Source organism: Sceloporus undulatus, chromosome 2 (genome assembly GCF_019175285.1).
Source record: "Sceloporus undulatus isolate JIND9_A2432 ecotype Alabama chromosome 2, SceUnd_v1.1, whole genome shotgun sequence".
NCBI lineage: Eukaryota > Metazoa > Chordata > Lepidosauria > Squamata > Phrynosomatidae > Sceloporus > Sceloporus undulatus.
The window spans coordinates 194,714,916-194,742,903 of NC_056523.1; the positions used below are offsets into that span (position 1 = coordinate 194,714,916).

The following is a 27,988-nucleotide window of genomic DNA, read 5'->3' on the forward strand; positions in this document are numbered from 1 at the left end:
CTGCACCTGCTGAACACTCCTTGTGGCTTCACAGAGTAGACAGATGCGGTTAAGTGGGAGGCTCCTAGCAGTACAGGAGTTGCTTTCTAGGGAGTGCACAAGCTCAGCTAGAACTTATGCGGTCCAACCCCGAAGACAAGCCTAAAAGGAGAAGTCAGTTCTTCAGAGCATCGAAGTGGGCTTGTGGTCCCATCCCATATGCAGAGACCTGAAGCACAGGGTGCAGATCTATCCACAGACAGAGTCCAACACAATCAAGGTAAGCGGGGCAATTGTTGAGTCAAAAGGATGGGAATTAAAAACAACTTTTAACAAGGAGGTAGTTGAATTGACACACAATATGGCAGGAAATGAACTACTGATGCAAGCTTCTTTGAACCTGACTTCAAGACAATCCATGTGTAGCGCCATTGTCTGCAAGGAATTTCAAGGAGCAGCCTGCGGGGGAAGAGACAAGCAAGTTAGCTACATTACACACTGTGCAGCCTCACAGAACTCAGGAACAGGTTGCCTTGCAAAACACCAGAGGATAGAAGCTGCCAAGAATCCAACAGATTACCATTTAGGAGCACCATGGTAATGGTCAGAACATAAGGAATGTGTGACCTCCTTTTCTGGAATTACAAGTCAACATGGCCAATAACTGGCATTTCTATATGAGCCAAAGCTCTCTTTGAATGCAAATGGAGGTGAGGAAAACCTGTTACAGACAGCCCAAATAAAGCTGCTTCGAGTCCATGGAGGTATGGTGTTTCAATGATGCATGCGTCCTAAGAGTCCAGAACCACACCAAACCACGCTCCAGTCCTTAGGCTGGAGTGTGGCTTTGGTGCGACTTCTGGACTCTAGGACGCATGCATCATTGAACACCATCCTCCACTGTGACTCGAAGCAGCTTTATGTGGCTGTCTGTAACAGGCCATGGAGAACCAAATTTCAAGCAACCAAGTAAGCAGGAATAAGATCTCTCATGTCCTAGAGGTATGTCCCTACCATAAAATGCAGAAGTGTATTGGGAATTCATTGTGTATACAGTGAGCACTTGCACTGAGTAGCATCAGGTACACAAAGTACCATGTCCAATTCATTACTTTGTCCAGAAGCAGGCTGCTCAGTACCATCCAGCCAACTAAGGCCAAAACACTTCCTAGTAGATGCTAAAAGGAATCCAAGTCAAGAACTGAGAAGAGGTACCTTTATGAAGGGCCTCATTGGTCATCCTGTTGACATAACGGCCACTGCTCTCTGGCACCAGCCACTTCATTACCATATCCACACAACTTTTCCGGTAGGAGCTCCACACGCTGCCACTGAGAGAAAAGGGGAGAAAAGGCCAATAGGATAAGTATAGTCTGCAAGTTGGGGGTCCCTAAAGATTTGTGCTATTTCTGCAGAGCCCACAGGATAACAGAAAAGTAATGTGTTCCTAGTCCAGAATTCTGAAATCTCAAGTACTCCAAAATCTAAAATTTGCTGGGTGGCTGAGCTAGTGCTATCTTTGCTTTCTGATGGTTCAATGTACACAACCTTTGTTTCTTGAATATAATTAAAACAGTGCATAAAAATGCCTTCAGGTTAGGTGTAAAACATCTGGGTACTGCTCTATTTCCATAGCCACTGATCAGCTAGCTGTACAGGTCCAGCTTCAAGATGTTCTTGTGTATGGAATCAGGAAGGAACAACCTCTTTTTTCAGCATAAGGCTCTTCTGGTGGCTTAAGAGCAGCTGGAATGAGCTTGAAACATTCCCAAAGTTAATCAATGGCTGAAGAAATGGAGCTGCCCCCCCCCCAGTTATTGCTGTGTGACAGGATGGAGGTCTTGAAGTAGATGATCCCGAACACATCCTTGTGCAAGGTCCAAAAGCAAACAAACACAGGTGTAATGTGCCTACAGTCACCAGCAGAATGCAGATCTGTATCAATGTGATTTTCATGGCTGGCTTCAGTAAACTCCTTGACTCTTGCAAGACAGGCAGTATGTTGGGAAAGCAATTTACAAGATCAAGCCCAGGGACTAGCATTTAGGTACCAATGTGTTTTATGAGAGAAGGAGACCATGTAAGAGAAGGCTGGGGATGTGTGGCCTTCCAGATGTTGTAGCTACATCTTCCATCTGTCCTTGCCACCACAGGTAATGGTGAAAGAGATGGGAGGGGAAAAAAGATTTGAACTTAAATATCTAAATTAAAGCACAAGATGGCAATACCTAGGGCAAGCAGTAGGTTTATTCATTTAACCTTTCTATGTCACAGGAATAATAATAATAATTTGTTTTATTTATATACCGCTATTCCAAAGATCATAGCAGTGAACAGCAAGTAAGCTAATTAGCAAGAATCTGAATCTCGACAGGAAGCCCAGTTGTCAATATGTCCTGCATGGTACAGGACTAAGCAAACAGAACTGCTGAGAAGAAGTAACTACTCTTTAATAGTAATTGAGATCTGAAATTAACAGGGGAAGAAACAGATTTATTCCCTAACCCACTGGTGTCCTTCCTTTCACCAGTATAAAGGAATGGCTACCATTCAGTCCTATGGGAAAAAACTGTTATGTACACAGTTTGCCACAGGCCCAGGGAAGAGGAGAAAAAGAAATCAGAAGGAAGGGCTAACTTCCACTGAAGATGATCAAAGAGTGCAAAACCCAGTACATAGAAACCAAGGTGACAGGTTCAGCCAGATTTTTCTTTTTGGCAAATGCCTCTTTCAAAACAGGAAAAAAGTACAGTACAGTATTAATGAGTAATATAGGACTCATATTTAATCTTGTCTTTTCTATCTGCTTTTAAATAGGCATTTGTAAAAAAAAACAAAAACAATTTTTATTATCAATGTGTAGAAAGATAGCGCCAACCTGGTGTAGTAGTTTTGGTGCTGAACTAGAACTCCTGAGACCAGGCTTTGAAATCCTGCTTGATCACCCAAACTGACTGGGTGACTTAGGACAAGTTATATACTATCAGCTTCAAAGAAAGGCAAAGGCAAACACCTTCTGAACAAATCTTGCCAAGAAACTCCACAATAAGTTTGCCTTAGGCGCACCATAAGTCAGTAGTGACTTTAACATACACACCAACAACATAGGACCATAAACAAAAAAGGGGAAACAAGCAAAGTAAGAAAATCTGCGAGTCTAAAAAGCAAAACAACTTCTGAAAGGTGTAACAGGAGTAGAAGACAGGAGAAACAGTAGGGGAAAACAGTTTAAAAAGCCAAATGTAAGGTTAGCTTCATGCTGTGAATACACACCACCTGTCAAATGTATAAATGAACATGGATCGAGCAGCAGTGCTGCTTTGATATTTTCTTTCTTTAAAAGACTTATACGTTGCTTTTCCACAAGAACCCTCAAAGTGATGTACTATTTATTACACCAAATCCAGTAAATGTAGAATAAAATGAAAACCAAACACAAAAACAAGCCACAACAATACCTACTGAAGAGATACCATTTTAACTACCTAAACAAAACTCAGGAATCAAGCCAACCTGGCCTCTTGAGAGGGGTTCCAGTGCACTACAGAGAAACCTTGTCTCTTGTACCTGCTAACTGGTGGAGGAACTCTGGACAAAAGTAATTGCTAAGTAAAAGTTGAGGGGCAATCTAGGCAAAGCTCCCTTTATCAGGCATTATTACAATGTTCAACACATTGCCGCTCAACTGCCTGGGATGACTTATCCACCACTCAATGGAAGTGCTGTGCCCTAGCTTTAATCAAAGTAAAAGAACCCTCCCCTCCTCTGCCTAGAGTAGTGAAAGGTGAGAGCTTAGTTTGTCTTAACCTACAACAAGCACAGACCCCCTTCTACATTCTCAGCCATGGCGCCACTTCTGGCCTTTTTGAATGCCTGGGTGGGAAACAATGGCAGTGCCAGCTTTTTGGCACTTCCCCTCCAAGGAACACCATGAGAGTAGAGGGGGTTGATGCTTCTTTTAGTTTCTGCCAAAATAGACTAAGCTCTTATCTTTAACCATTCTACTCAGAGAAGGGGATGGTTCCTTTGCTGATAAGAATTACAGTCAGCCCTCCAGATTTGTGGCTTCGACTGCTAATTTGATTATACATGGATTTGATTATTATGATCTCTTTAGGAATCTCTAGTTCTTCCAGTGTGATTCAATGTCCAACAGAAGTCACACTGGAGAACATAGAGCAGTGGTTCCCCAACCTTGGTTCCCCAGATGTTTTGGACTTCAACTCCCAAAAGCCCCAGCCAGATTAATCAACAATTAGGAATTCTAGGAGCAGAAATACAAAACATCTGGAGGACAAGAGTTTGGCAATCACTGACCTAGAGATTCCTAGAAAGAACACTTCTCTACGCATTTGTAGGTCCTTGTGCAAAAGTTGACAAGAGAGTTGTACTGGAGGACCTAAAAACTCCTAGAGATGTTCTCTCAGGGAAAAAAATAGTGGCTTTTTGTGGTTTTTCCACATTCATGCAGGTCTTGTGCCCCTAACATCAGCAAATGTAAAGGGCCACTGTAATACTGCACCTTAAGTTTTGCCTTTACATGCCTGATTCCCTCCTACATACATTGCACAACCAGCATTTACCATGGTTCCCTCCTTATGCATCAAGCTTTTAGGATGAGTGCAAACAGTCATGCCTGCTGGAATTTAAGTTCTTTGCCACTGTTTTCCTTTGCTTCATTCTTTACATCCTTTGTAATGTGTCCCTAAGTTTTACCTTCAACTTATCTACAGGCCATATCAAATTGTATAATTTAGGCCGCCCCATCTACCTCATGTATCTGCTTTCAACATGATACATGAAGATGATTTATACACAAGGTTGGCTTATATATGAGCTTGACTTATACACAAGTATATATGGTAGTACACAAAGATTCATACAGGAGACAGCTTACCTTGGGGCAAGGCACAGAAAACAAGAGTCCCTTACCTAGTCTGTCCTTTGACTTCTGTCAAGTCTCCCACACTGACAGTGATGAAGATGCCAGTGTTCAGATCCCATGCTACCTTGAGGCTGGTGTGATAGGTCTTTGGCCTGCACAAAGTACCAGAGAGTCAGTTTAGACATACAACTTTGTAAGCCCTTCCTCCACCCTGGCAAATGGCATGTACACAGAATAAATGTCTTGACATAATTTTCCCAACCCTCTGTGGTATTATGTCATATCAGCCCAAGTTAACAAGTCCCCTGTTTCCATCCCAATAACCCTGTAATTAATCCCACTCTGACATTTTAACCATTACATCACATTGGCTCCCAATGTTTCTCTGAATTGTTCAACCCTGGACCTTTAATTCCTCTTGGAATACTTGTTCCCTGAGTCCATGTTATTCTACTCCCTTCTGCTTCAACAACTTCTCATGCTGTGTGCCAAAATCATATCATAAGAAGCATAATAAATATGGCAAGCAACCAGCAAAACTGTAGCAAACCAAGGTGGGTCTGGTAATGGACTGGACTCACCTAACCTGTCCCTCTTCATCAGGGGAAGGGAAAGCCAAGAGCAAGAGACCAATGTTGATGATAACCTGGTTGGTTTCTGGACACACCTAGAAAGATGGGAAAGGCAGATACTTAAGAGTTCGCTTGTGGCTGAGTCTACAAACAAAAAATGAACTGGTCAGAACAGTGAGTAATGAACAAATTATGTTTATTCTACTGTACTGTTTCTACAGGAATATGATAGCAGGATTATGATCTACAGAATTAGACAGCAGGACTAACGGCTAACCTCTTGGTTTGAGAGTGCTACACTGTCTCTAGAAAAGTTATTCGGGACTGAATTCTCCCTCCCTCCATAATGATGACCACCTCCTCTTCACTCATGGCTAGGGAAGAATCAAGCCCAACAGGCTGAAGAACTTAGGAGGGGGTTTTCTGAGAAATGTGAGGGAGACCATTGGGATATTTTAGTCTCTCTTGATTCCTCTATTAAAACTGGAACCTGAGCAATAGTATCACTTCTGGTATGTTGAGTATGCCTCTTAGTAAATGAGCAGCAGGGAGCACCATATATTTTAAAATGAAGGAATGGGGTGGATGGTTTGATGGGAAGTAAAAATGTCCCCCTTCCCCATACTACACAGATGAATGAAAACATGATTTCTCTGGCAAGCATTTGAGATTTATTCTTTTAAAATATGGTTTTATAAACTGTTACATGTTTTACATTTCTTAATCATTCTGTTACAGGCAAACTGTTTTGAAAACATGTGTTAAGAAACAAATTGGAAATGTAAATAAAAAGCAAGTGTCAGAGGGGATGACCACAATAACTGGGAAAGAGAAAGGATCAGTCTTGCTTTGAGGTTCTCTTTGAGCAGTGCCAATCCACAAACCACTGGCTGCCACTCCCTGGTGAGTTTTCAGAAAAGAAAAAACAACTGTAGCAAATGGGGAGAAATTATGGTGGTGCTACCTGGCTCAGTGGCTAAAAGAGGGGGAAGTATTGCCAGTTTCACACATCAGATAGCTTGACATGCTCTGCTCCGGAACATTTCAAAGAGGCGGCAACAGGACAGTTACTTGAGATGCCTTCTATGCTCATCTGCCAGCCCTGCTAAGGCCAGTTGTAACTTGCCCCCCTACCTATTTTGTATCAAAATTACTGAAACCCAATCATGTATGTTCATGTCCTGACATTTAAAAGACTAGAAACATTCACTGACACCTGAAATGAAGGAAAGCCTATTTCTCAAAATGTACAAAAATTTTCATTTCAAAAATCACCTCAGCACATTTAAGCCACATACTATTTATATGTAGGAGAAAAATATTTTGAACCCAACCTGCAGGGATATTCTAGATCTTCCAAGTGCATACACATAAGGTACAAGTCTCAGTTAACAATAACTGAGTCTCATGCTCTGAGCCCTACTGCCACTGGCAGGGTGTCATTGTGGCACATGCCGTCTACACGGCACGCGCCATGATGATGCACCTCGGGCATAGCACCCAGATGGTGCAACGCCAAAGGGGCATCATCACACCTCGTGGCGGAGGCTATGGCGCCCCTTTGAGAGCACAAAAATGAACCTGGTTTTCTGGTTCCTTTTTGTGCTCTACGGAGGCTGGATCGGTGCCTCGGCATCCAGTTGCTGTGGCACCGATCCAGCCAGTAAAGCAGCGGCTTCACACCACCCCAAAGGGGCAGTCTGTATAGCCCCTAACTGTGCAAAAGATGTAGCACAAACTTTTCTAGACTTGGTCTACTTCCTCAGATGCATGGAGTGAATTTCCAGGTTAGTGCTGAAGGCCCTAGTGACATTACTCCAGCAAAGCATGCCAGCAAACATACTTTAGGTATTTTATTTAAAATGCTTTCTACTTTGTCTCAAATTGAATGAATGAAAGAATGAATAAATAAACAAACCAAACCAACAATAAAAAATTTGCACCAAAAATTAAGCACAAAGAAGGTAAGGTTCTCTCTCAGCTCTCAAGCCAGGAGATAGTGATAGGATCCTCAAAGGCAAGTATAGATATGGTCCCCTTTGTCTCCAAATGAGGCAGATGCTCTGATCATACACACACCATGTTCCTACCTCCAAGATGACAATGTCATAATCACTAAAGGAGCAGAACTGCTTGGACCATGAGGCATCGTTCCGGATCACCTCATTAATGACATATTCAAAATCCAGAGTCAGCTGCTCCACTGTTAAGTATTGTCCCTGGAAAGGAAAGTAGAAATATTTCTGAATACAGCAGAAGCCTCTCCATCACCAGTTCTCTTGTGAACTTGATCCTCAGCCAAATGACAACTCTTAATTCTCAGGTTTACATCATGCACACTATACACACTCCTGTTCACAAACTAGTAGCTTTTCAGGTAACATTCAACTGTTCTTTCTCCCCACATTTCTCGAATAGCCAGCTAGGTTTTGACTATAAAATCTACTTCAATCCCCTTTGCAGGGTTGGGAATCAGGCAACCCTCCAGTTATTACTACAACTCTCCATAGCCCTACAAAAACACAGGCAATGGCAACATCATGGTGGCTACAAGACAATTAAATGTTCAAGTATATACTAACAACCAGAAGCTGCCATAAACTCAAAAGCGATAGCCTCAGTTAAAGACATTTTGTAAAACAACTTTGAACCACTGAAATGGTGGTTAGACCAACAGCAAGGAGCCGATCAAAAATCTTTACACATTGGGAAAAATTGTGTACTGGTTTCTCTCCAGTGTTTCCAGTTTCCTACACCTAGGAGTTTTTTGACACACATATAGATCATTCAAATTGTTTGATGCACCTATATCCTGAAGTATCATATATTGACAGAAAGCAAGTTATAAATTTAATAAATGAATAGGTTCATATGGTGCAGTCATTGAGGACCTATTCAATATGACTTTTCAAAATGATTCTATCAGCTTAGTTCATGTTCTGAGGGAGATGAACAGATATTAACCCTCACATAGATTGAACCTGGATCTTTCATTTTTAAAGCATTCATCAACATGCTGCCTGACTCATATGATACCTACAGGTACACCTCTCTTGCCACAAAAAAACCTCCACTGTCCAAGAGGTTAGCTTCAAAGTCTCAGACAGGGTTTCATGGCATCTTGGGAAGGCTTCAACTATACTTTGAAGACTTTTTGTGGTTTTTTGCTGTTCCCTAACTAGAAACTGTACAATGACCTATTTCTCAATATAGAGGTTGTCTTGCTCTATATTATGTCTGTCACAAATGCAAAGACTGTGGATGACTGGGTCTGCCTGTTTGCTGACCAGATAGGAGTTTGGAATGGTTTATAAATGGCAACCAGATCAGAAGTGCTTGTATGGGGAAGTAATATTTCTGGTGCCCAGGCCTTCAAGATCATCTTGAGACCACAATGAGTTGGCCTGAGCAATTGAGCTTTGGTGGACTACTAAGCTTGCCAGGGAGTGGTATTGCTTTGAGTCAGCAGAGGCAGGATAAGAGAATGCTCTGGTTACATTTGCTGAAGTATGAACTGGATGCTTCTTCTATGATCCTAATCTACTACACCACAATCTCCTTGCTTTTGTCTTTCTGTAGTGTCCTTAGAGTATTTAGAAGACAGTATCATAGACAAGGTAACAATAAAGCCAAGAATAAAGGATAGCTGAAAAACAAAAGAGTGAAGTAAACAGAGATGAAACATTCAGACTACGGGATAAGGTAACTACAGTTGTGAGACAGAAGGTGGAAAAGCTTTGTCAAATGCAAAGGCCTTGGATGTTTGGGTCTGCGTACTTACGGTACTCACTGGATAGACAGTTGGAATGGCAAATGAAGAGAATTAAATGAAAGTAAAAACCAAGTCATCAGTACCAAGCAAAAATCCTGTTCACATGATCCCAGCCTTTCCTGGACATGTGAACAGGATTTTTGCTCTTCTTTCTCTTCCTTTGCCTGGACATGTGAAGTGTATACGACCCTTTCAAGTATGCTTGGCACACCAAACAAAGAATATATCATCAAGTAGTAAACATCATAGAAACAAAAACTGGCATTTAAACTTAAGATCAAAGGAAGATATAAATTGGAAGCTGAATACTGTACAATGAACAGAACACCAGAACACAGACAAGAAACATTTGTATACATATGGAAAGCTTGTTTTAAATCAATGATATAAATAATATTTTCTTGATGAGTTCAAATCATCTTTGCTATCACAGGTCAAACCCAAGGCTGGTAGGAAGTATAATTTTACTAATGATGTTGGATCTCCAGTCAAGAGTATTTCTTTAGTACCATTCCTTTCTGTCAAAAGCAAAAGCTCTTCTTAGGGTGATAAGTGGTTTTTAAAAACTACTCTCACCTGACAAACAGCCTTCTCCTTCAGTGGCTTCAAATTCCTTCCTCGCAGGTCTGTCACAACAAATGGCAATGAGATCTTGTCGTCTTCATACTCTAAAACACAGAGAGTGGCCAAGCAAAGGGTAAATGCACAAAGTGCAAAAGAAATAGATTTCAAGATAAAACTCCTTTACAGGAAGCTAGCTATTAGCATAAATGAAAATGACAAAACAATCAGAGAATTGTAGATAAAAGAAACTTATGTGAATTTGAAGGCTTTCACAGATGGCATCCATAGTTTTTTGTGGGTATTTTGGGCACTCCATAGGAGTGAAGACAAACAACCACCCAAAGGAAAGGAAGGTATTTTTACCATACATCAAAGGAGTCACAGACAGAATAGAGAAAGTGGTGAGGAAACACAAACTCCAAATGGTTTACAAACTGAGTGCAGCATTTGCTGTATTTAATATTAAATATTAAATTAAAATATTAAATATTGAATATAAATATTACGATGGCAACTGGTCCAGTTGGTCAGTCTCATGGGAAAGACATCAAAAGCATCAGGTAATCATTGATAGAATGCAACTCACTGAGCTAAGACAAAATCTCACTTTGTAAGATTTGAGCAATGTTACTCTGTTTCCTATGTAATCAGACAAGATCAGCCAGATCACTCAGAATAAATAGGCATGGAGTGGCATGTTTTAGAATGCATGCACAGAGAAGACAAATCCTAACCTTCATGAATCTTAAAATTTCCTAAGTAAAGTAAAGAGGAATTCTGGGACACTCCTTGCAAAAGAGGACCCTGGTTTTCTGTGTCTACTTTGCTTGGGTAAGAGCTTAACATTTTAAAAATGTGAGCCATTTCTTTTGGTCACTGGGAGGAGGAGGAGCTAGAAGACTCATTCTACAGAACTGCTGGTAGAGTTGCGCAAATTTTTCTTTTCACATTCATTTTAATTTTTTATAGCCAAGGAGGGTTTGGAGTACAGAGAAGTTGTTACCTGGGCACAGTGTTGGAGGACATCTCCTTCAATTTTACACTTTACTTTTCACTACCGGTACTCCCTTAAGGGGCTTGTGGGGACTTGCTCAGAGGAAATGAGTCAGAGACTTGCCTCAGGAACTAACTAGTAGCCAGAGGCTCTCTACATAACTAGAGTCCCAGTTGATTGAGCTCTTTAACAGAGTTTGGGGACAAAGGCCAGGCCCACAGGGGTTCTTTACACAGGTGTTTAACAGGGGAAGCTCAGTCTTGTTCAATGCCTCCTTAAGACTTTTCAGTATGGACACTGAAAGGTCCTGCTGCAGTCACCTGCAACACTTGTGGGATGTTTGTCTTCTTGCCCACAGATGTGGGGAACTTCACCTGCACTAAGTGCAAGTTGGTAGCACTCTTAAAAGAGAAAGTACAATAGCTGAAGGCCCAGGTAGCTACACTTCAGCATCATAGGGAGCAAGAGGTTTTCCTGACCAGAAAGGACCAGACAGTCTGGAATTAGCTACTCCTCCATGAGAAGACATGTCATATTGATGAGGGAGCAAGCTTGTTCTTTTGCTGCTCCAGAGACTAGAACATGGAGCAATTGATGCAAGCTGCAGGAAAAGAGGTCCCACCTCAACATTAGGAAGAACCTCTTGACAGTTAAGGGCTGTTCGACAGTGGAACACACTCCTTCCTCGGAGTGTAGTGGAGTCTCCTTCCTTAGAGGTCTTTAAACAGAGGCTGTATGGCCATCTGTCAGGGATGCTTTGAATTAGATTTCCTGCATGGCAGGGGTTAGACTGGATGGGCCTTGCGGTCTCTTCCAACTCTATTATTCTATGATATTCTGGGTTACATCAGCCAGCATACTAATAATCTAGTTTTATTTTATTAGAGTTGTATGGTGATGGTTGCTGAAAAATAATAAAATAAATACATGTTTAAACATGGAATTTAGTTCCAAGAGCAGGGCTAGAATTATGAATCCTTACTAGGTTAATGCTGCTACCTTTCCACGGTGGTGGGACCGTGTGTCCCTGCGAGTCAAGAGGCTATGCTGATGGTAGCAGTGTTGCTGGTAGAGTCTGCCGTGTCAGACAGGCTTTTGCCTGGAGCCAGACAAAATGTGCCAAACAGCAACTGAGTAGCAGTAGTACTGGGGGTATGGGGTAACAATGGTGGAGGAGCTCTTGGAGATGACAGCATTGGCACCATAGCTAACACTTATTAGTACTGTACACAGGGAGACACAGTAAACCTTTTTTGAAGTTTTCACAGCAAAAGAACCTTATGATGAGACATTCCAAAATGAAACAAGATAATGCCAGAAGATGAGACTCCCAGGTCGAATGGCACTCAAAGAGCTACTGGGGTACAGCAGAGGGCAACAACAAGTAGGACTTTGGCTAATGATGCAACTTGACTGAAGGTGAAAAGATGTTTAGCCACTAACATGCATAAAAGTGAAAGGGAAGCATGAAGCTGCATAACACACATTATAGGAACACAGAATGTGAGAAACATGAATCAGGGAAGTTAGACATAATATAACAAGAAATGGAATGTATAAAGGGAGATAAAGTGGAGAGGAATGGGACATTTTGAGTCATAATTACACAGTAAATGAAACTCTGGGGAAGAAATGGGGTGACATTAAGGAGAGATGTAGCAAAAGCAGTCAAAAGATAGAATGCAAAGTCTGATGAATCATGTATGTAAGATTTCAGGAAAACCTACTAATATAACCATAATCCAAGTTTATGCTCCAGCTACAGAGACAGAAGAAGAAGAAACTGAAAGATTTTATGCTGGAGTCCAGGAGGAAACTGATTGCGTATTAAAACAGGACTTACAGTGGTACCTCGGGATACGAAATACCCAGGTTACGAAATTTTCGGGATACGAAAAAATCCCATAGGGAATTATTGTTTCGGGTTACGAATGTTTTTTCGGGTTACGAAAAAACTTTTGGTGCTTTTTTCGGCTTTTTCGCACGGAATCGCGGCTTTTCCCCATTAGCGCCTATGGCAATTCGGCTTACGAAGGCTTTTCGGGTTACGAAAGCGGCCGCGTTACGAATTAATTTCGTAACCCGAGGCACCACTGTATTAGTTACAGGTGATTGGAATGCAAAACTAAGAAACAGAGCAGAAAATTTGGCCTAAGATCAAGAAATGAAGAACAACTCATTGAATTTTGCAAGGCCAATAGTTTGTTTATCACAAACACATTTTTCAAATAACCAAAGAGGCTATGCCCAGTATAGAAATCAAACAGATTACATAATTGGAAGCAGAAGATGGAAAAGCTCCATTCTCTGCAAGATGAGCAGCATGAAAAATATTCCTGTAGAATGTAAAGACAATCTAAAAATAAATTTGCACTCATAGGCCTAACTGAGAGGAACCAGAGGTCTGAAGCAGGGACATTGTAAGGGAGGGATACAAAAAGATATTATCTGCAGCCAAAAAGAAAGAGACGCTCCAATAATGGATAATAGATGAAACTCTTCAAACAGTTAAGGAAATATGAGAAAACAAAAGTAAAATGAGACAGGCTGTGTCCACAATGTAGAGATAATCCAATCTGATTCCACTTTAACTACCATAGCTCAGTGCTATGGAATTCTGGGAATTGTAGTTTTGTGAGACATTTAGCCTTCTCTGTCAGAGAGCTCTGATACAACAAACTAGTTCCCAGAATTCCATAGCATTGAGCCATGACAGTTAATGCGGTGTCAAACTGGATTACTTCTGTAGTGCAGATGCAGCCAAAAATAAGATCAGACTGCTGCATACAACTATCCAACAACTTGTGCACAGGGACAAGAAGTATTATAATAACCAATGGAGAGAAACAGAAGATGAGAATAAAAAGCAAGAACAAGAGACATCTTCTGCAAGATCTAAGAAATCAAAGGGAAATTTAAACCAAAAGTAAGGATGCTCTGTGAAGAGCAGGGGAACACATTACATGACCCACAAATAAAAAGCCAATTGAATCAATACATTGAAGAACTATAGAAAAGAGACGAAAGGATGATAGAGTAATTAAAGGAAGAACATTAGAAGGTGAACATACAATTTTAGAAATTAAAGTGAGAGCTGTAACTCAAGAACGCTTGGGAGAAATAATTCACCAGGAACAGGTTCAAGCTACAGAAACAAGATCTACACTAGTTCTAATTAAAAGCTGTCAACAAATATGGAGAAGATATAGTCTCATCCCCAAAGGTTGCAGTAACCACAGGACCACTGCATTAATATTTCATGCAGCAAAGCGATACTTAAAATTCTACGAAAAGAAAAGAAAAGAAAAGAAAAGAAAAGAAAGAGACACTTTTTCATACATGGAGCAAGAAATGTCAGGTGTCCAAACTAGGTTCTGGAAAGAAAGAGGCACTAGGAATAACATTGTAATAATGGAACACACCAAAGAATGTCAGAAAAAAATCAGCCTCTATTTTATAGATTATAGCAAAGACTTTTATTGTGTAGATCATGAAAAACTATGGATTGTTTTTATAGGAATGAGAGTGCCACTACTCAGGACAAGAGACTACTATCAGGAAAGAATGTGAAAAAATGTAATGGTTTCCAATTGGTAAGGGGGTTGGGCAAGGCTCCATATTTTTCACCCTATCTGTTTAATTTGTATGTGGAACATATCATACATAAGGGAAGATTAGACTCTGAGAAAAGAGGTGTGAAAATTGAAGGAAGGAACATCAACAATCTAAGATATGCAGATGATACCACACTACCAGCAGAAAATAGCAAAGACCTGGAACAATTACTGAAGAAAGGACAAAGTCAGGTTTACACCTGGAACATTAAGAAAACAAAAATAATGACCACAGATGATTTATATAACTTTAAACAGACAATGATGACACTGAAACAGTTCAAAATTTTCCATACCTTGAATCAGTCATTAAACAGCAGTCAAGAAATCAGAAGACTACCAGGATTTGGAAGGTCAGCTATGAAAGAGCTAGACAAGATCTTGAAGTGTCAAGATATATCACTGAACAATAAGGTTACGATTGTCCATGTCATTGCATTTTGAAATTCTACAAACAGTTGTGAAAACTGGTCAATAAAGCTGATAAGAAGAAAATCAACTTATCTGAAATGTGATAATGAAGAAGAGTTCTATGGGTATCATGGACTGCCAAAAAAGACAAATAAATGGGTACAGTAAACCAAGCCCAAACTCTCCCTAGAAGCCAATATGATTAAACAGAGACTGTCGTACTTTGGACACATCATGAGAAGACATGACTCACTAGAAAACACAATAAGGTAGAAGGCAGTAGGAAACAAGGAAGATGAAGTACAGATGGAAAGACTTAAGGAAGCTACAGCTGACCTGAGTCTGCAACATGAGTAGGGCTATTGACTTGGGAGTCTCTCATTCATAGGATTTTGATATGCTGAAGACAATTTTGCCATTAACAACGTCGTAACTTGGTGTATTATCTGTTACACTGGAACAACAGGTACCACTTCATATATTCAAGCCTAAAGCAACCAGGATCTGTACAGACAGGCCAAAATAAAGCTGCTTCGCATCACTTTGGAAGCATGCTGTTTAAATGATGCATGGATCCTAAGAGTCCGGAAGCCGCGCCAAAGCCACAACTCAGTCCTAAGGACTAGAGTGCATCATTTAAACAGCATACCTCCAAAGTGACCTGAAGCAGCTTTATTTTAGCCTGTCTGTATGGGGCCATACATAAGCAGAAGGTGGAGGGAAGTTTTTAAATCCTTATGTTATACACAATATTTCCAGATAAAAGGCTCCTCATACAGTAATATTAGTATCAAATCCATTCCCAGTCCTGACTCAAAAAGGGGGATCAGAAGTTAAGGGAAGGAGTGGATATAATTGAATTTATGACTCAGTTGGTGGAGAAGCAATAAATCAAACCTACTGTGCTATATTACAGTGAAGTTATATGTAGCATGTGTGTAAAAATGAATGTATGAAGATTAATGTATAATGAATATTGTTTTATTTTATGTTGTATTAAAATTGCAATAAAAATAAATTTTAAAAAAGGGGGAATCAGACATAAAACCCACTAAAGATATGAGATAATACAGGAAGGAAACCGTTCGTTATAGCTGTAAAAACACAGTGACACTAAACATTCCCAAGCTTGAAGACAACAACAACCTATGCCGGAAGTCAAAACAAAGCAGTGTGTGTCTCATACACTGGCATTCCATTGGAAAGAGTGCTGCTCCATCAGAACAACTGCAGAAATGAAAATGTTCATTACTCAGATGATAAGTTCATGCCCCAGTCTTAGAACATCAAATCCCTGCCACTTGCATTCCTCACATATTCATCTTTAATTTTCAAGTCACACTCACCATCCTCTGCTTCAGACGAGTCACTGGGTTTCAGGACATAGCGCAATTTGGTATAGTTCACATAGCCTGGCTCAGCAGGCTGGCTTTCCAGTTCAGAGCTGGCACTGGAAGAGTCTTTGGGGGACCCACCTGAATCTGAAAAACTGTCTACCACAGAATGTGTGGAACTACGGGTGCCACTTCCATGCAAGCAAGTTCCTGGAGTCTTCCCTAGGCTCCAAGAAGTTAATGTGCTCTGACCAGAGTCAAGAAGGCACTCAAGCCCACTTCCTGACTCCACTTCCATTGGGGCAGTGCCTTTGGCTTCCTTGGCCCTCCGGAGGATGTCTGCAACAAATTCCTTAGCCATAGCTACAGCAGGTGAGTCATGGTTTTCAATGTCCTGTAAAGGTACAGCAATACGCTGCTGCAAAGCAGCTCCACTCCGGCAAGGGCAGCTGTCTTTTTCCAGCACTTTCTCAGAGCCTACAGGGCACTGAGACACAAGAGTGGTGTGGCTGACATCCCCAGCAGGAGGCCAGGCCTGGCGACTTCGGTCATAAAGGATTTGGTAAAAGTTGTCCTCATCTGAAAAGAAACAAAAGAAGATCTGAAAGGCTGAATACAATTTAAATTTTGTAGTAAATCTGCTAATGTTTTCCAATCACTATTAAAAGTAGCTTCATTTGACTAAAAGTTACTTGGATAACATAAACTGCTCTCTCTTTCTAGGAAGGTGTAGTGTTAAGATGTAGGGAACTTATTATTTCTAGGACTCACTGCCTCTTCCTTGCGACAGAGCAGAAGAGGCTCAGCCCCTCCAGTCTTCAAGACTGCTTCTTGTTTATACATGTTTCACAGCTATGAGAAGGGGCATTTCAGGATCATGCATAAAAATTGGCGTAGTTCAGAGCCAGAGCATACACACTGCTCCAACATCTGTTTTAGTACTTAGCATTTCCATTTAAAGATCTGATACAAATGGTTATTAGGCAGGTGTAGGTGAACTGGTTTATATTATGTTTTACTTGACCAAAACCAACCAACCAATATAGACAAATCTTGATTTTTAATGCCTGAGGTCACTGGGGAGGTCTTCAGGGAACATGTTCAACATCAATACTAGGTTAACGACAACTTCCCATAGGGTATTTACAACTGCGGTTCCAAAATTATGGAATAGCCAACTGGAAGAGTTCCATCTCATCAGTACCTTAGAAGCCTTTAAGAAGCCACTCAAAACGGATCTCTTCCAGCGGGTTTATCCATTGGACTCCATATAAAAGCTTATGATGATGTTCCACTCTCGACTATGATTATTGGCTACCGATGAACTGATTTTTAGAGAACTAATAGGAATGTGGTAAATTCAGTATTAGTGTTTTTTCAATTGCATTTATATTATTGTATTATCTTATTGATGTAATCCTGCCTCGATCCTTAGGAGAGGCAGGAAATATAAATAAACTTTATTATTATTATTTCCTCCAGTAAATTCTGAGTGCAATCCAATTACTTCTTCCCACTGAAGCAAATAGCTGTCATCCAGTCTGCTCATAGGGGAAAAAATTAAGTGCCGCACAGCATGGCAATGGAGCCAAAACTGTCATAGAATCAGAGTTAGAAGAGACCACAAGGGCCATCCAATCCAACCTCCTGCCATGCAGTAAATCACAATCAAAGCATCCCCGACAGATGGCCATCCAGCCTCTGTAAACTACACAAAGATCTTATAAATGATTCATTCTTTCTCTCATCTTCATCACATCAGAGTTTTTCACAACAGATGCTTTTCAAGACCAATTAATTTTTTTATACATTGACTTGGAGCAAATGCAGGCTACGATGTACAACAAGGTTTTTTTCTGGGGGGCTTTTTTGTCTGTTTGGGGATTTTTGCTTTTATCTAGAAATAGCTGTGTAGATTACATGTACAACAAACTTCAGTGAGAAAGGTGAAAAACCTATGTCCCCCACTCCCCAAAAGTAAATGTCTTTGTTAAGGTTCTAATAAATGTAGCTAACTGCCCATAAAAAGCACAAAAGCAGCTACATTACAATAGGCTACTGCTGTTTCTCTGAAACTTAATTCATTTCCTATGTATGAATTCTCTAGTTTCTTAGGACAACCAAGGCATGTGAAATTTGAAACAGTATCATTCAGTAGTAACTGGAAATCTCAAAACTAGCCTTCCATATAACTAAGCAGATTATCCAAAGAGAAAAGCATTCATGAAGTGCCATATCATACACAATTTCCCAATTTCTTACCTGACGTATGCACAGAAACAGCACAAGCCACTAGAGAATAGCTGGTGTTAAGCAGCACCACTTGGTCCTTCTTAAGTTGGAATGCTGGCTGGAATGTGGGGAAAGGGTACACCACCTGGTATTTAGTGTGTAGCATGAATCCATGCTGCAAACACTTGGCATTTGGATCACCTGTGCAAAGTATACGAACAAGAATCAGAACCAAGAAAGACAAACTGAACACAGTGATTAGTTTGCCATGGGAAGCTATTCTTTATCAAACACTTCCTAGGACATTCAGCTTTCTCCTAAAAGAGCCAGTGGGACTTCATTTCTAGATTTAAAATAACAGGCATCTCTGCAGAATGACCCAGGAAATTAAGTGTTTTGAGTCTTGGAACAGACCCAGCTCTGAAGTTAAAACAAGAATCTTCTGGCTTTTGATAAATTTATTACACATCTTCAACATCCTATGTTGACCAGTGGCTGCATTAACTGGAACATGTAGTGCGCCATATAAATAACTGTAACTAAAACCAATCTTCTTCTTTCTATATAAATAAAAATGTAAATGTTCATGTGTTCAAAATCTTAAATCCCCAAAAGTTCTTCACTGACTGCTTTGAAATTTTGACAAAACGTCCCATTCAAATACACGCATGTTTTTATATACACATACCTATTATATAGATGTCACACCTGTGACAGGAAAAAATATGTTTTAAAAAAAGAGCACCATCTGTTGGACATAACAGCAACACATGCTATACTAAATATTCAATTGGTATTTGCAATCACCATCAATAAAGCTCAGGGCCAATCTTTAGACCTGTGTGGTTTAGATCTAGACACGGATCGCTTCTCACATGGACAATTATATGTTGCGTGTTCGAGAGTTGGCAAACCAGACAATCTCTAAATCTACACAGACAATGGAACAACAAAAAATATTGTATACCCATAAGCATTGTGAAATTCAACATTTCAGAAAGGTGCACTTTCACTTTTTCCCTTTTCCATTTAGCCAGACTGAGCCACAGCAACACGTGGCTGGGAACAGCTAGTATTAAATATTTTTGAAAAATGATGTACAGTACAGGAATATCTTGGTGATGCATTAGTTATGTTTTGGGTGCTTCCATTATTCAGAGCACCCTGCCATAATATTTCCCTCAATGTCATTGCTCACTCACCTGGATGTGCAATGGCCATATCCCTGCAGCTTGAACAGTGCACAAGAGGAGGCATGGCAACCATGCTAATGTAGATATCCCGATGGTTTTCATCACTCATCATCATGTTCATGAGCAGCCCATTGGCTGAACGAGTACTATACCAGGAAAGAAGCAGTAGAAATAATTTCTACTTTCCCTGTGTGTGTTCAGAACAGTTTACAAAATGTGCACTTTTTAGCTCTAGCCTCCAAATGAAGAACACTGCTAAATTAGCAATCTAGTCAACTGCTGTATGATCCTAAACCCACATGAACTCAAAAACTATGGCCCGTTACAGATGGGCCTAAAAGTATGCGCTCCACACGTACTAGGGTTAGAAAGGAGCGTCCTTTCCGGACGCTCCCAACCCTAGCACGCATGGAGCGTGCACAAAATGGCGGCGGCCATTCCACATGGCCGCCGCCATTACGACATCACGACCACTTCCCTGCGGCCTGGAAAGTGGCGGATTGGGGCCTCGGAGGCTGCCGGTCTGGCAGCTGAGGCCCCGATACAGCGGGGAAAGGGCGGTCTGTAACCCGCCTAAGTTCCAAAACACACTGTAGAAATCATCCAGTCTGAAACCGCTTTAACTGCACTTGCTCAGTGCTAAGGAATCCCAGGGAGTGTAGTTTATTGTGGCACCACAGCTCTCTGGCGGAAGACTAAATGTCTCACAAAACTACAGTTCTCAGAATTCCCTAGCATTGAGCCAGGGCAGTTAAAGCGGTGTCAAAGCAGATTATTTCTGCACTGTGTTTTGGACCTACATCATGCCAAAATCAATAGCCTACTGGGTAACAGTACACTTGTCTCTCCACATTTGCTGGGGTTAGGGGCACAGGACCCCCGTGAATGTGGAAAAACCACAAACAACAAAAATACGATGTTTTTACCAGAGAGAACACCTTTCTAGGAATCTCTAGGTCCTCCAGTTGAAACTCTGTGGTCAACATTTGGCAGACATTGACCACAGAACTGCGCTGGAAGAGCTGCAAATGTCTAGTGGAGTGTTCTCTCTAGGAATCTCTAGGTCCTTCAGTGTGACTTTTGGTAAAAGTTGACCACAGAGTTGTGCTGGTGGACCTAGATATTCCTAGAGAGAACATATTAATAAAGTCTGTGAATAATCAAATCCACGAACGACCGTTTCACAGGGGTTGCCTAAGAACATCGGAAAACACATATTTTATGGCTGGGGGCCACCACAACATGAGGAACTATATTAAAGGGCCGCAGCATTAGGAAAGTTGAGAACCACTGGCATAGACAAATGAAGTGGCCATTTATTAAGCCCAGTGATACACCTTGCTAATTACTGCTCCATTTAGCTATATATACTCCATTTCTTAGTTATAGCCCTTCCTCTAATCATTACACTTCCCTAATAATTGCTCTTAGTTGGTGATAAAAGTAAAAGCTCCCAAATTGACTTTCATCTATCTCTTTTATCATAAGCCTACTTCATTGCAGCACAGAATTAGCCAAGTTCCACATTTTCATTAGCTTGCCAGGCTGATATATATTGGTAAAAGTCATAAATTTGGTTTAAAGTGTAGGAGTGTGATGCACTTACATATCTACAGTTTTTAGCATGGCAAAACACAACAGAAAATATCCCAGAATGCCTCAAGCAAATATAGCCAGTTGCTGCCTCTCAGAAACATGGGACACTGAAGTAGCACATTCCACTGTCTCAATTTTAATTTAAGAAAAACCTACTTGAAACCAAAGACGATGACTTTGGAGGAATCACTGGGCCATTCACACACAGTCAGGTAAAGGTCACTGTAGATTTCTTCATCTTGGAACAACTGAACCTGGCGTACCTGAAGGAGCAACAAAACACTTATTGAAACTTAGCTAGTTTTTACAAGCGAGATGCCAGGAACAATGAACAGCAAGATACACAGAAAAAAATATTATTTCAGCATTAGTCTGTTTTGGTAGCTAATGCTCGTGATACTATATCTCAGTGATGGTGAACCTTTTCAAGGTCGAGCGCCCAAACTACAACCCAAAACCCACTTATTGATTGCAAAGTGCCATGTCCCTCTGGCTTTCTAGTAACTCTGTCAAACTCTGTGCTGGGACGACGGCACATGTGCCCACAGAGAGGGCTCTGAGTGCCACCTCTGGCACGCGTGCCAGAGGTTTGCCATCACTGCTATATCTGATTCAATGAAGCTACAAAGTAGGACTAACCTTAATCTGCTTCCATACAGAGGAGACTAATTTTCTCACCTAAATATGCAATGCTATATGCTCAAGGCTAGGGTTAAAGAGTTAATAGAATAATATTATCTTGACTGCTATAAAAGCCTGCAAAACTAATCAAATCTGAGCTAAATTTAACTGTTACTGCTCAATGTTTTGGAATTCTGGGAGTTCTAGTTTTGTGAGATATTTAGCCTTCTCTGTCCAGAATTCCACAGCATTGAGCCACAGCAGTTAAAGTGGTGTCAAACCGGACTATTCCTGTAGTGCCGATGCAGCCATAGAATCCCCTACATACCTACTTTTGAAATCTAGCCTAGACACGATGTAAAATTTCATAAACATAATTAATAAGTGATGATTATGAAAGCAGACAAATGCTCCAAAATGTACAGGAACTTTGCCACCAGCACTACATGAATAATGCGACAAACATTGCAAACAATGGTTCATTTTAAAGACAACAGCCTTTATCACTTGTTTTTAGAAACCTGAAGGTCTTTGTTAGTCAAAGACTGGTAAACTATAGCTTTCAGATGTTTGAGAATCAAGAGAGTAGTATTCTAATGACCATGAAGACAAAACAGCAAAACATCATGCTGGAGTATTTTATACTGGCTTCCATACTTATGTTAATAAGTGTCATCTGGGCTGCAACTGCGCATGGAACTAAAGTCTCTAGGCTTAGGCAACTGATGTTACACACACAGAGCACCCAGCTACTAAATGGGATTTCATCTCCACTCTTGCACAGAGATCAAACTAACTGCCTCCTGTTGCACAGAGGAGCCCTTGCCTGCTTCTTGAAGCTATGAAGTGCCTTCCACAGAATTCCACCAAAATTGTGCTTAATTCTGCAGGTCAAGTCACTTGCCCCAACTTTTACAATCACAAGAAGTGTTTCTTCAATGCTCTTTGCATCACACGTGCAATGGTCCGTACCATTTTTAGTTTGCTGTGAACATTGAACTCCCACCAGTAGAGATGGTAGATATAGAAGGAAAAGTCGTCATCACCACTGCTGCTAGTGTAGGACAGGACATATCTTCCACACTTAGAAAAGCCAAGGAATATGTGCCTGCAATGCAAAAAAGACAAAGGAAATCAGGTTCTGGTTACAAGACTCTCACACTTCACAGATACAATTCATCTTTTCACACCAAGGAAAGAGGACAGCACCATGACAGATCTATCAATGGATAACACACCATAATCTTACCCTGCGCATAAGAAATGTTCATCAACAATGCTCTTCAGCGACACACAAACCCTTGGTGGCAGTTTACGGAACAGGCGAGGTGAGAGCTGTCCGCTGATCTGCAAGATACATCAAGTCATTAAGAGAGATTCTCCTGACAGTCTTAAAAGTACCACAAAGTGGAGGAAAAAGAGAATGGAGCTCATCAGGGTCACGATGCTATTACTGAAAGTAGAACAGTATCACAAGCAAGAGGTTTGCTCTTCATGTGACTTTTGGTACCAGTCATCTGAAGGCCTTCCTGCACAACCCAGACACACTTTCTGTTCACACAAGTATCATCTTGTCATTCAGGTCAGGGATCAGGCTAGCACCAAGGAATAAGAATGAACTTAAAAGGAGAGCAAGAAATTGACTACATTAATAATGGAGACATGCAGCATAAGGAGACCCTTTTAACTGACTAGTATCAGCAACTGGAGAAGTGAAAAGCCCTCAGGGAATTGGTTTCCCACTCCATAGCAGTTAAAACTTCTGTTATGACTGCCATATTACGGCGTACCATTTAACAGAACAAAATCCTATTCCAAGGCTGTGTGATTCAAAACGCTTGCTGGGTCGCATCCCCTCAAAGACAAGCATATCATCTTGCTGTTCAATTTATTTTTTACATTTCCGCTTAATTATGAAAATCCCGCACACATTAAAAATGCTTCCTCATCCAACTACAGCACTTTGGTTGCAAGTGAACAACAAAAGAGACTCTTTAGTTTTGAAGAGAAAGAGATTCAATTCTCATTTCACTCAACTTTTGGCAAAAGTCCAGCTTCCCATGAAGTATGGATACTCAGAATATAACAGATGGGTCTTTTTAGTACAATATGGCATGTCTATGGAGAATAGGTCTGATCAATGGCTAAGAATTTTCATGAACACACAGTATATATATATCTGAAGAGAGTATTGATGCCTCACCATCTGCTGTCCACCTTATACATATTTTGCTTAAGAGCTAGAAGCATCTGGCTACAAAACAAAAATGCTTGGCTGGATGGACATTTAGTTTATTCTAGCAAGGCAATTCCTGTGTTTCTGTGACAAAGACTCGATATGACAGAGGATTAAAAAGGTTTTAAAGTACTTCACTGACAAACACAGTATGAAAGACAAATCATGATCCTTTTGCAGTATGGAAAAAAGACTCAGCACATGGCCCATGTTGAGTACCACATGTTACCCTAACCCATGGCGATTCTTGCCATCCCACAATTTATATCCTGTCTTTTGGACCAAGCATTTCCAATGGGCATCACTATACAAAATTAACAACCATCCCTTCTTGTTCCACCTCCCACCAATGTATAAACAACCCACTGTTTCTCCATCTTTCCTACAGGTACACAACCCCTTCTTTCACCCACGTTTCCACCACAGCATGACTCATTGTCCCTTAATTGCAGCTCTCCCCCTTCTATCTTGTAACAAACCAGTTCAAGCTGAGGGAGAAAAATGGGTGTCCAAGATCATGTAGGGCCTCATTCCCACTAACTTTTAAACTGGATCGCAAATCAGTTTGAACTTGTTTAAATTACCATGGTTCGCACGTAAACTTGCCATTTTGAATTGATTCATTCGTCAATGTGAACCACAAGTGGACTATTTTATTTTATTTTGCAGCAAGAAAATGCAATTGAGGCAAATGTAGTGTGAACCACGCTCCACTGCCGAACCGACCCCTCGATTCGGATTGCAAAGTGATTTATTTGTAAATGGGAATGTGGCCTGGTTAAGCTTAGAGCTTAAGAAAGAACTGAACCTCAATAGATCTCAATGAAACAAGGCCACTATTTAAAACATTTTCACATATGCTTTATCTGCCAAGGAAACCCCATGACAGGTTCACCTTAGGGTCACCATAAGTTGGAAACAGACTGAAGGCACGCAACAACAAAAACAGCACTGTGCCTACATTAAGAGGCAATGTATACCCCCTCCTTCAGTTTAAGAGTTTGTAATAATATTGGCATACAAACTGTACCAGAGCTGCCTTCTCATCATCATCTCTCTCTCTCTCACTCTCCATCCCCTACCTTTTCACTCAACTATTCCTTGATGCACTTGCATTGTAGAAAAAATGTCATCTGACATCCCTTGTGAGTGCTGTAGCTCCATCCTACAGAAACTTGGGATTTGTAGTTTTACGAGGTCTTTATCCTTCTCCGCCAAAGAGTGCTGGTGCCTCACAAAACTACAGATATAAAGATTCTATAGGACAGACCCATTGCAATTGAATCGGTATCAAGCTGCATTATTTCTTCAGTGCAGATGCACCCCTAGGGCTCTCACACATAGATGCATACATACTACCGTAGACCTGCTGTTAGTTTGCATATTATTATTATTATTAGGAACATCAATTCTCCATCTTTGCTGGTGTCACACACCTCTGTCATCCACCACCGTGTGCTACTTGCTCCCACTGCGATTGGTGCTTCCCACCCATTAGGGAAAAAGCCCCCACAGCAGCCCCAATGCCTTCAGCTGCTGCAGGGAAACCAAGAGTGCCTTGCGGCTCTTCACTCATCAAAGCTACAACACGTTGCCCTCGGACAGCAGGACACACTCCCAGGCACCCTGCCCTTTCCCCACACTTTCATTTATGGCCATGCTTTCATTTAAACACACATACAAAACCAGCAATGCAAAGGAAATTGGGGAAGGCTTGTGAGGGTGTAAATTTGTGCATGTGTATGAGTGTGTGTGTGTGTGTGAGAGAGAGAGAGAGAGAGTGTGTGTGTGTAAATAGAAATAACATTTCTATAGAGATATATACACATACATATAGAAGAAACTGGGAAGGCTTGTTGTAAGGTTGTAAACTGGTGTGTGTGTGACTGTGTACAGAGAGAAAAACAGCATTTACATTTCATACAATGCTACACACAAGAAATTGGAATGCTTGTAAGGGTGTAAACTGGTGTATATGTGTATATGTTTGTGTGTATGTATACCAATAGCATTTACATTTCACAGAATTGGTGAAGGCTTGTAAGGTTGGAAATTGGTGTGTGTGTGTGTGTGTGTGTGTGTGTATACACATACATGTACAGTACACACATACCAACAGCATTTACATTTCATACAATTGGGAAAGGCTTGTAAGATCACACACTTGTCCCTCCACATCTGCTAGGGTTAGGGGCACAGGACTGCTGTGAATATAGAAAACATTCAAATAACAAAAACACTATGTTTTTACCTGAGAGAAGACATCTCTAGGTCCTCCAGGGCAACTCTGTGGTCAACATCTGCCAGACATTGGCTATAGAACTTCCCTGGAGGAGCTACAAAGGCCTAGTGGAGTGTTCTCTCTAGGAATCTCTAGGTCCTTCAGTGTGACTTTTGGTTAAGTTGACCATAGAGTTGCACTGGAGGACCTAGATATTCCTAGAGAGAACATATTAATAAAATAAGTGAATAATCAAACCCGCAAAAGTCAAAGCTGCAAATGTGGAAGGACTAGCGTATACACACACACACACACACACACATATATATGTACAGAAAACTGGGGCAAGCTTGCAGGGTGTAAATTGGTGTCTATATATACCTAGGCACACAGGAAGCCTCCCTCAGTTTATGCATGTATGTACACACACACACACACACACACATATATACATACACACACACACGTGTGTGTGTGTTTATATAAAACCCCAGCCTGCCCATCCCGCTGATTGTTGATAACTTGACTTTTTTTATTTCTAAGGGTATTTTATCAGGACATTGTGTTGGGAGGGAGGGGGGGGGGGGGGGGGGGGGGTATGAATTGGTATTTTATCATATTATGTCTATTTTATATTGGGTTTTTTTTATCGCATTGTAAACCACCGCCTCAATCCTGAGGGAGGGGTGAAAGGGGGGGTAACATTTTAAAATATTGTTGTTGTTGTTTTATTATATTATATAATTATATTGTTATATTATTATTATAATGTTCTTATATTATTATTATTATAGTATTAATTATATTATTCTTACATTATTACTATATTATTATATTTTATAGTATTTTATTATTGATATATTATTCATATTGTTATTCTTGTAACATTATTGTTCTTATTATATTCTTATTCCTATATCCTTATATTATAATTATTACACTATTACAGTATTCTTATTATATTATATATTGTTATATTATTATTATTATTATTATTATTATTATGTTCTTATCATTATCCTTATTATATTATTATAATACTATTATATTCTCATAGTCTTATATTATAATTATTACGGGATTATAGTATTCTCATTGTTATTATTATTATATCCTTATCCTTATTATATTCTTATATTATATTATTACACTCATATTCTTATAATATTCTTATTATATTATCCTTATTCTTATCTTATTCTTATTATATTATTAAACTATTATATTCTTATTCTTATATTATAATTATTATAGAACTATAGTATTCTTATATTACATTGTTATTATATTCTTATTATATTAATATTCTTATCATTATCCTTATTATATCCTTATATCCTTATAATTATTATAGTATTCTTATTATATTATAATTATATTCTTATTCTCATATTATTAATCTTCTTCTTCTTCTTCCTTGGCGTCCCTTGCCCTGCCTCCTGCCTCCTTCCTCCTCCGCCTCACCTTGACGCGCTCCAGCTGCCTGACCACATGCTCCCTCCTGCCGCCTCCGCGCCCAGACTCCGCCGAGCTCCGCTTCCCTCCCGAGGAGGAACCGCCGCCCCGCTCCGGTTTCGAGCTCGGCGCCATTTTCCTTCCCCGTCCGCCGCGCTACCGCCCTCCTTCCTTCCCGCTCCCGCATGCTCATTGGCCAGCCCTCGCACGGGAACGAGCGCCTATTCGCCTACGCTCTCAAAGGCAGCCCCGCTTTCTGAAACGCTATTGGCTAATAGCTCCCGTCAAAAAAAACAAGGCCGAGAGCTT

The 27,988-nt window shown here is 40.5% G+C and overlaps 3 protein-coding genes across 12 annotated transcripts in view; 1 reads left to right on the top strand and 2 right to left on the bottom strand.

The window, feature by feature from the left end:
* The window catches only part of ALKBH7 (alkB homolog 7), a 511,499-nt gene that overhangs the window by 345,646 nt on the left and 137,865 nt on the right, over positions 1–27,988 (bottom strand). The window lies entirely within an intron of this gene.
* RFX1 (regulatory factor X1) overlaps positions 1–27,988 on the top strand; it is a 156,168-nt gene that overhangs the window by 72,461 nt on the left and 55,719 nt on the right. The window lies entirely within an intron of this gene.
* Positions 306–27,962, bottom strand: DCAF15 (DDB1 and CUL4 associated factor 15). Its single transcript, XM_042455725.1, has 13 exons — positions 27,689–27,962; positions 23,017–23,114; positions 22,740–22,875; positions 21,303–21,409; positions 19,560–19,696; positions 18,388–18,558; positions 16,138–16,704; positions 9,785–9,876; positions 7,527–7,655; positions 5,446–5,531; positions 4,912–5,016; positions 1,195–1,310; positions 306–438 (listed from the first exon to the last, which is right to left on the bottom strand). Exons 1-13 carry the CDS (start codon positions 27,812–27,814, stop codon positions 386–388), a joined length of 1,923 nt encoding a protein of 640 aa, XP_042311659.1. The 5' UTR covers positions 27,815–27,962; the 3' UTR covers positions 306–385.

Bases quoted from the DNA above. Each gene is read 5' to 3' on its own strand.
- DCAF15 (XM_042455725.1), bottom strand. From the start codon at position 27,814: ATGGCGCCGAGCTCGAAACCGGAGCGGGGCGGCGGTTCCTCCTCGGGA. The intron at 16,705-18,387 runs GTAAGAAATTGG...GTTTCTTTTCAG, and splicing joins TGTTTCTGTGCATACGTCAG to ATGAGGACAACTTTTACCAA. The intron at 439-1,194 runs GTACCTCTTCTC...CTTCCCCCGCAG, and splicing joins CAATGAGGCCCTTCATAAAG to GCTGCTCCTTGAAATTCCTT.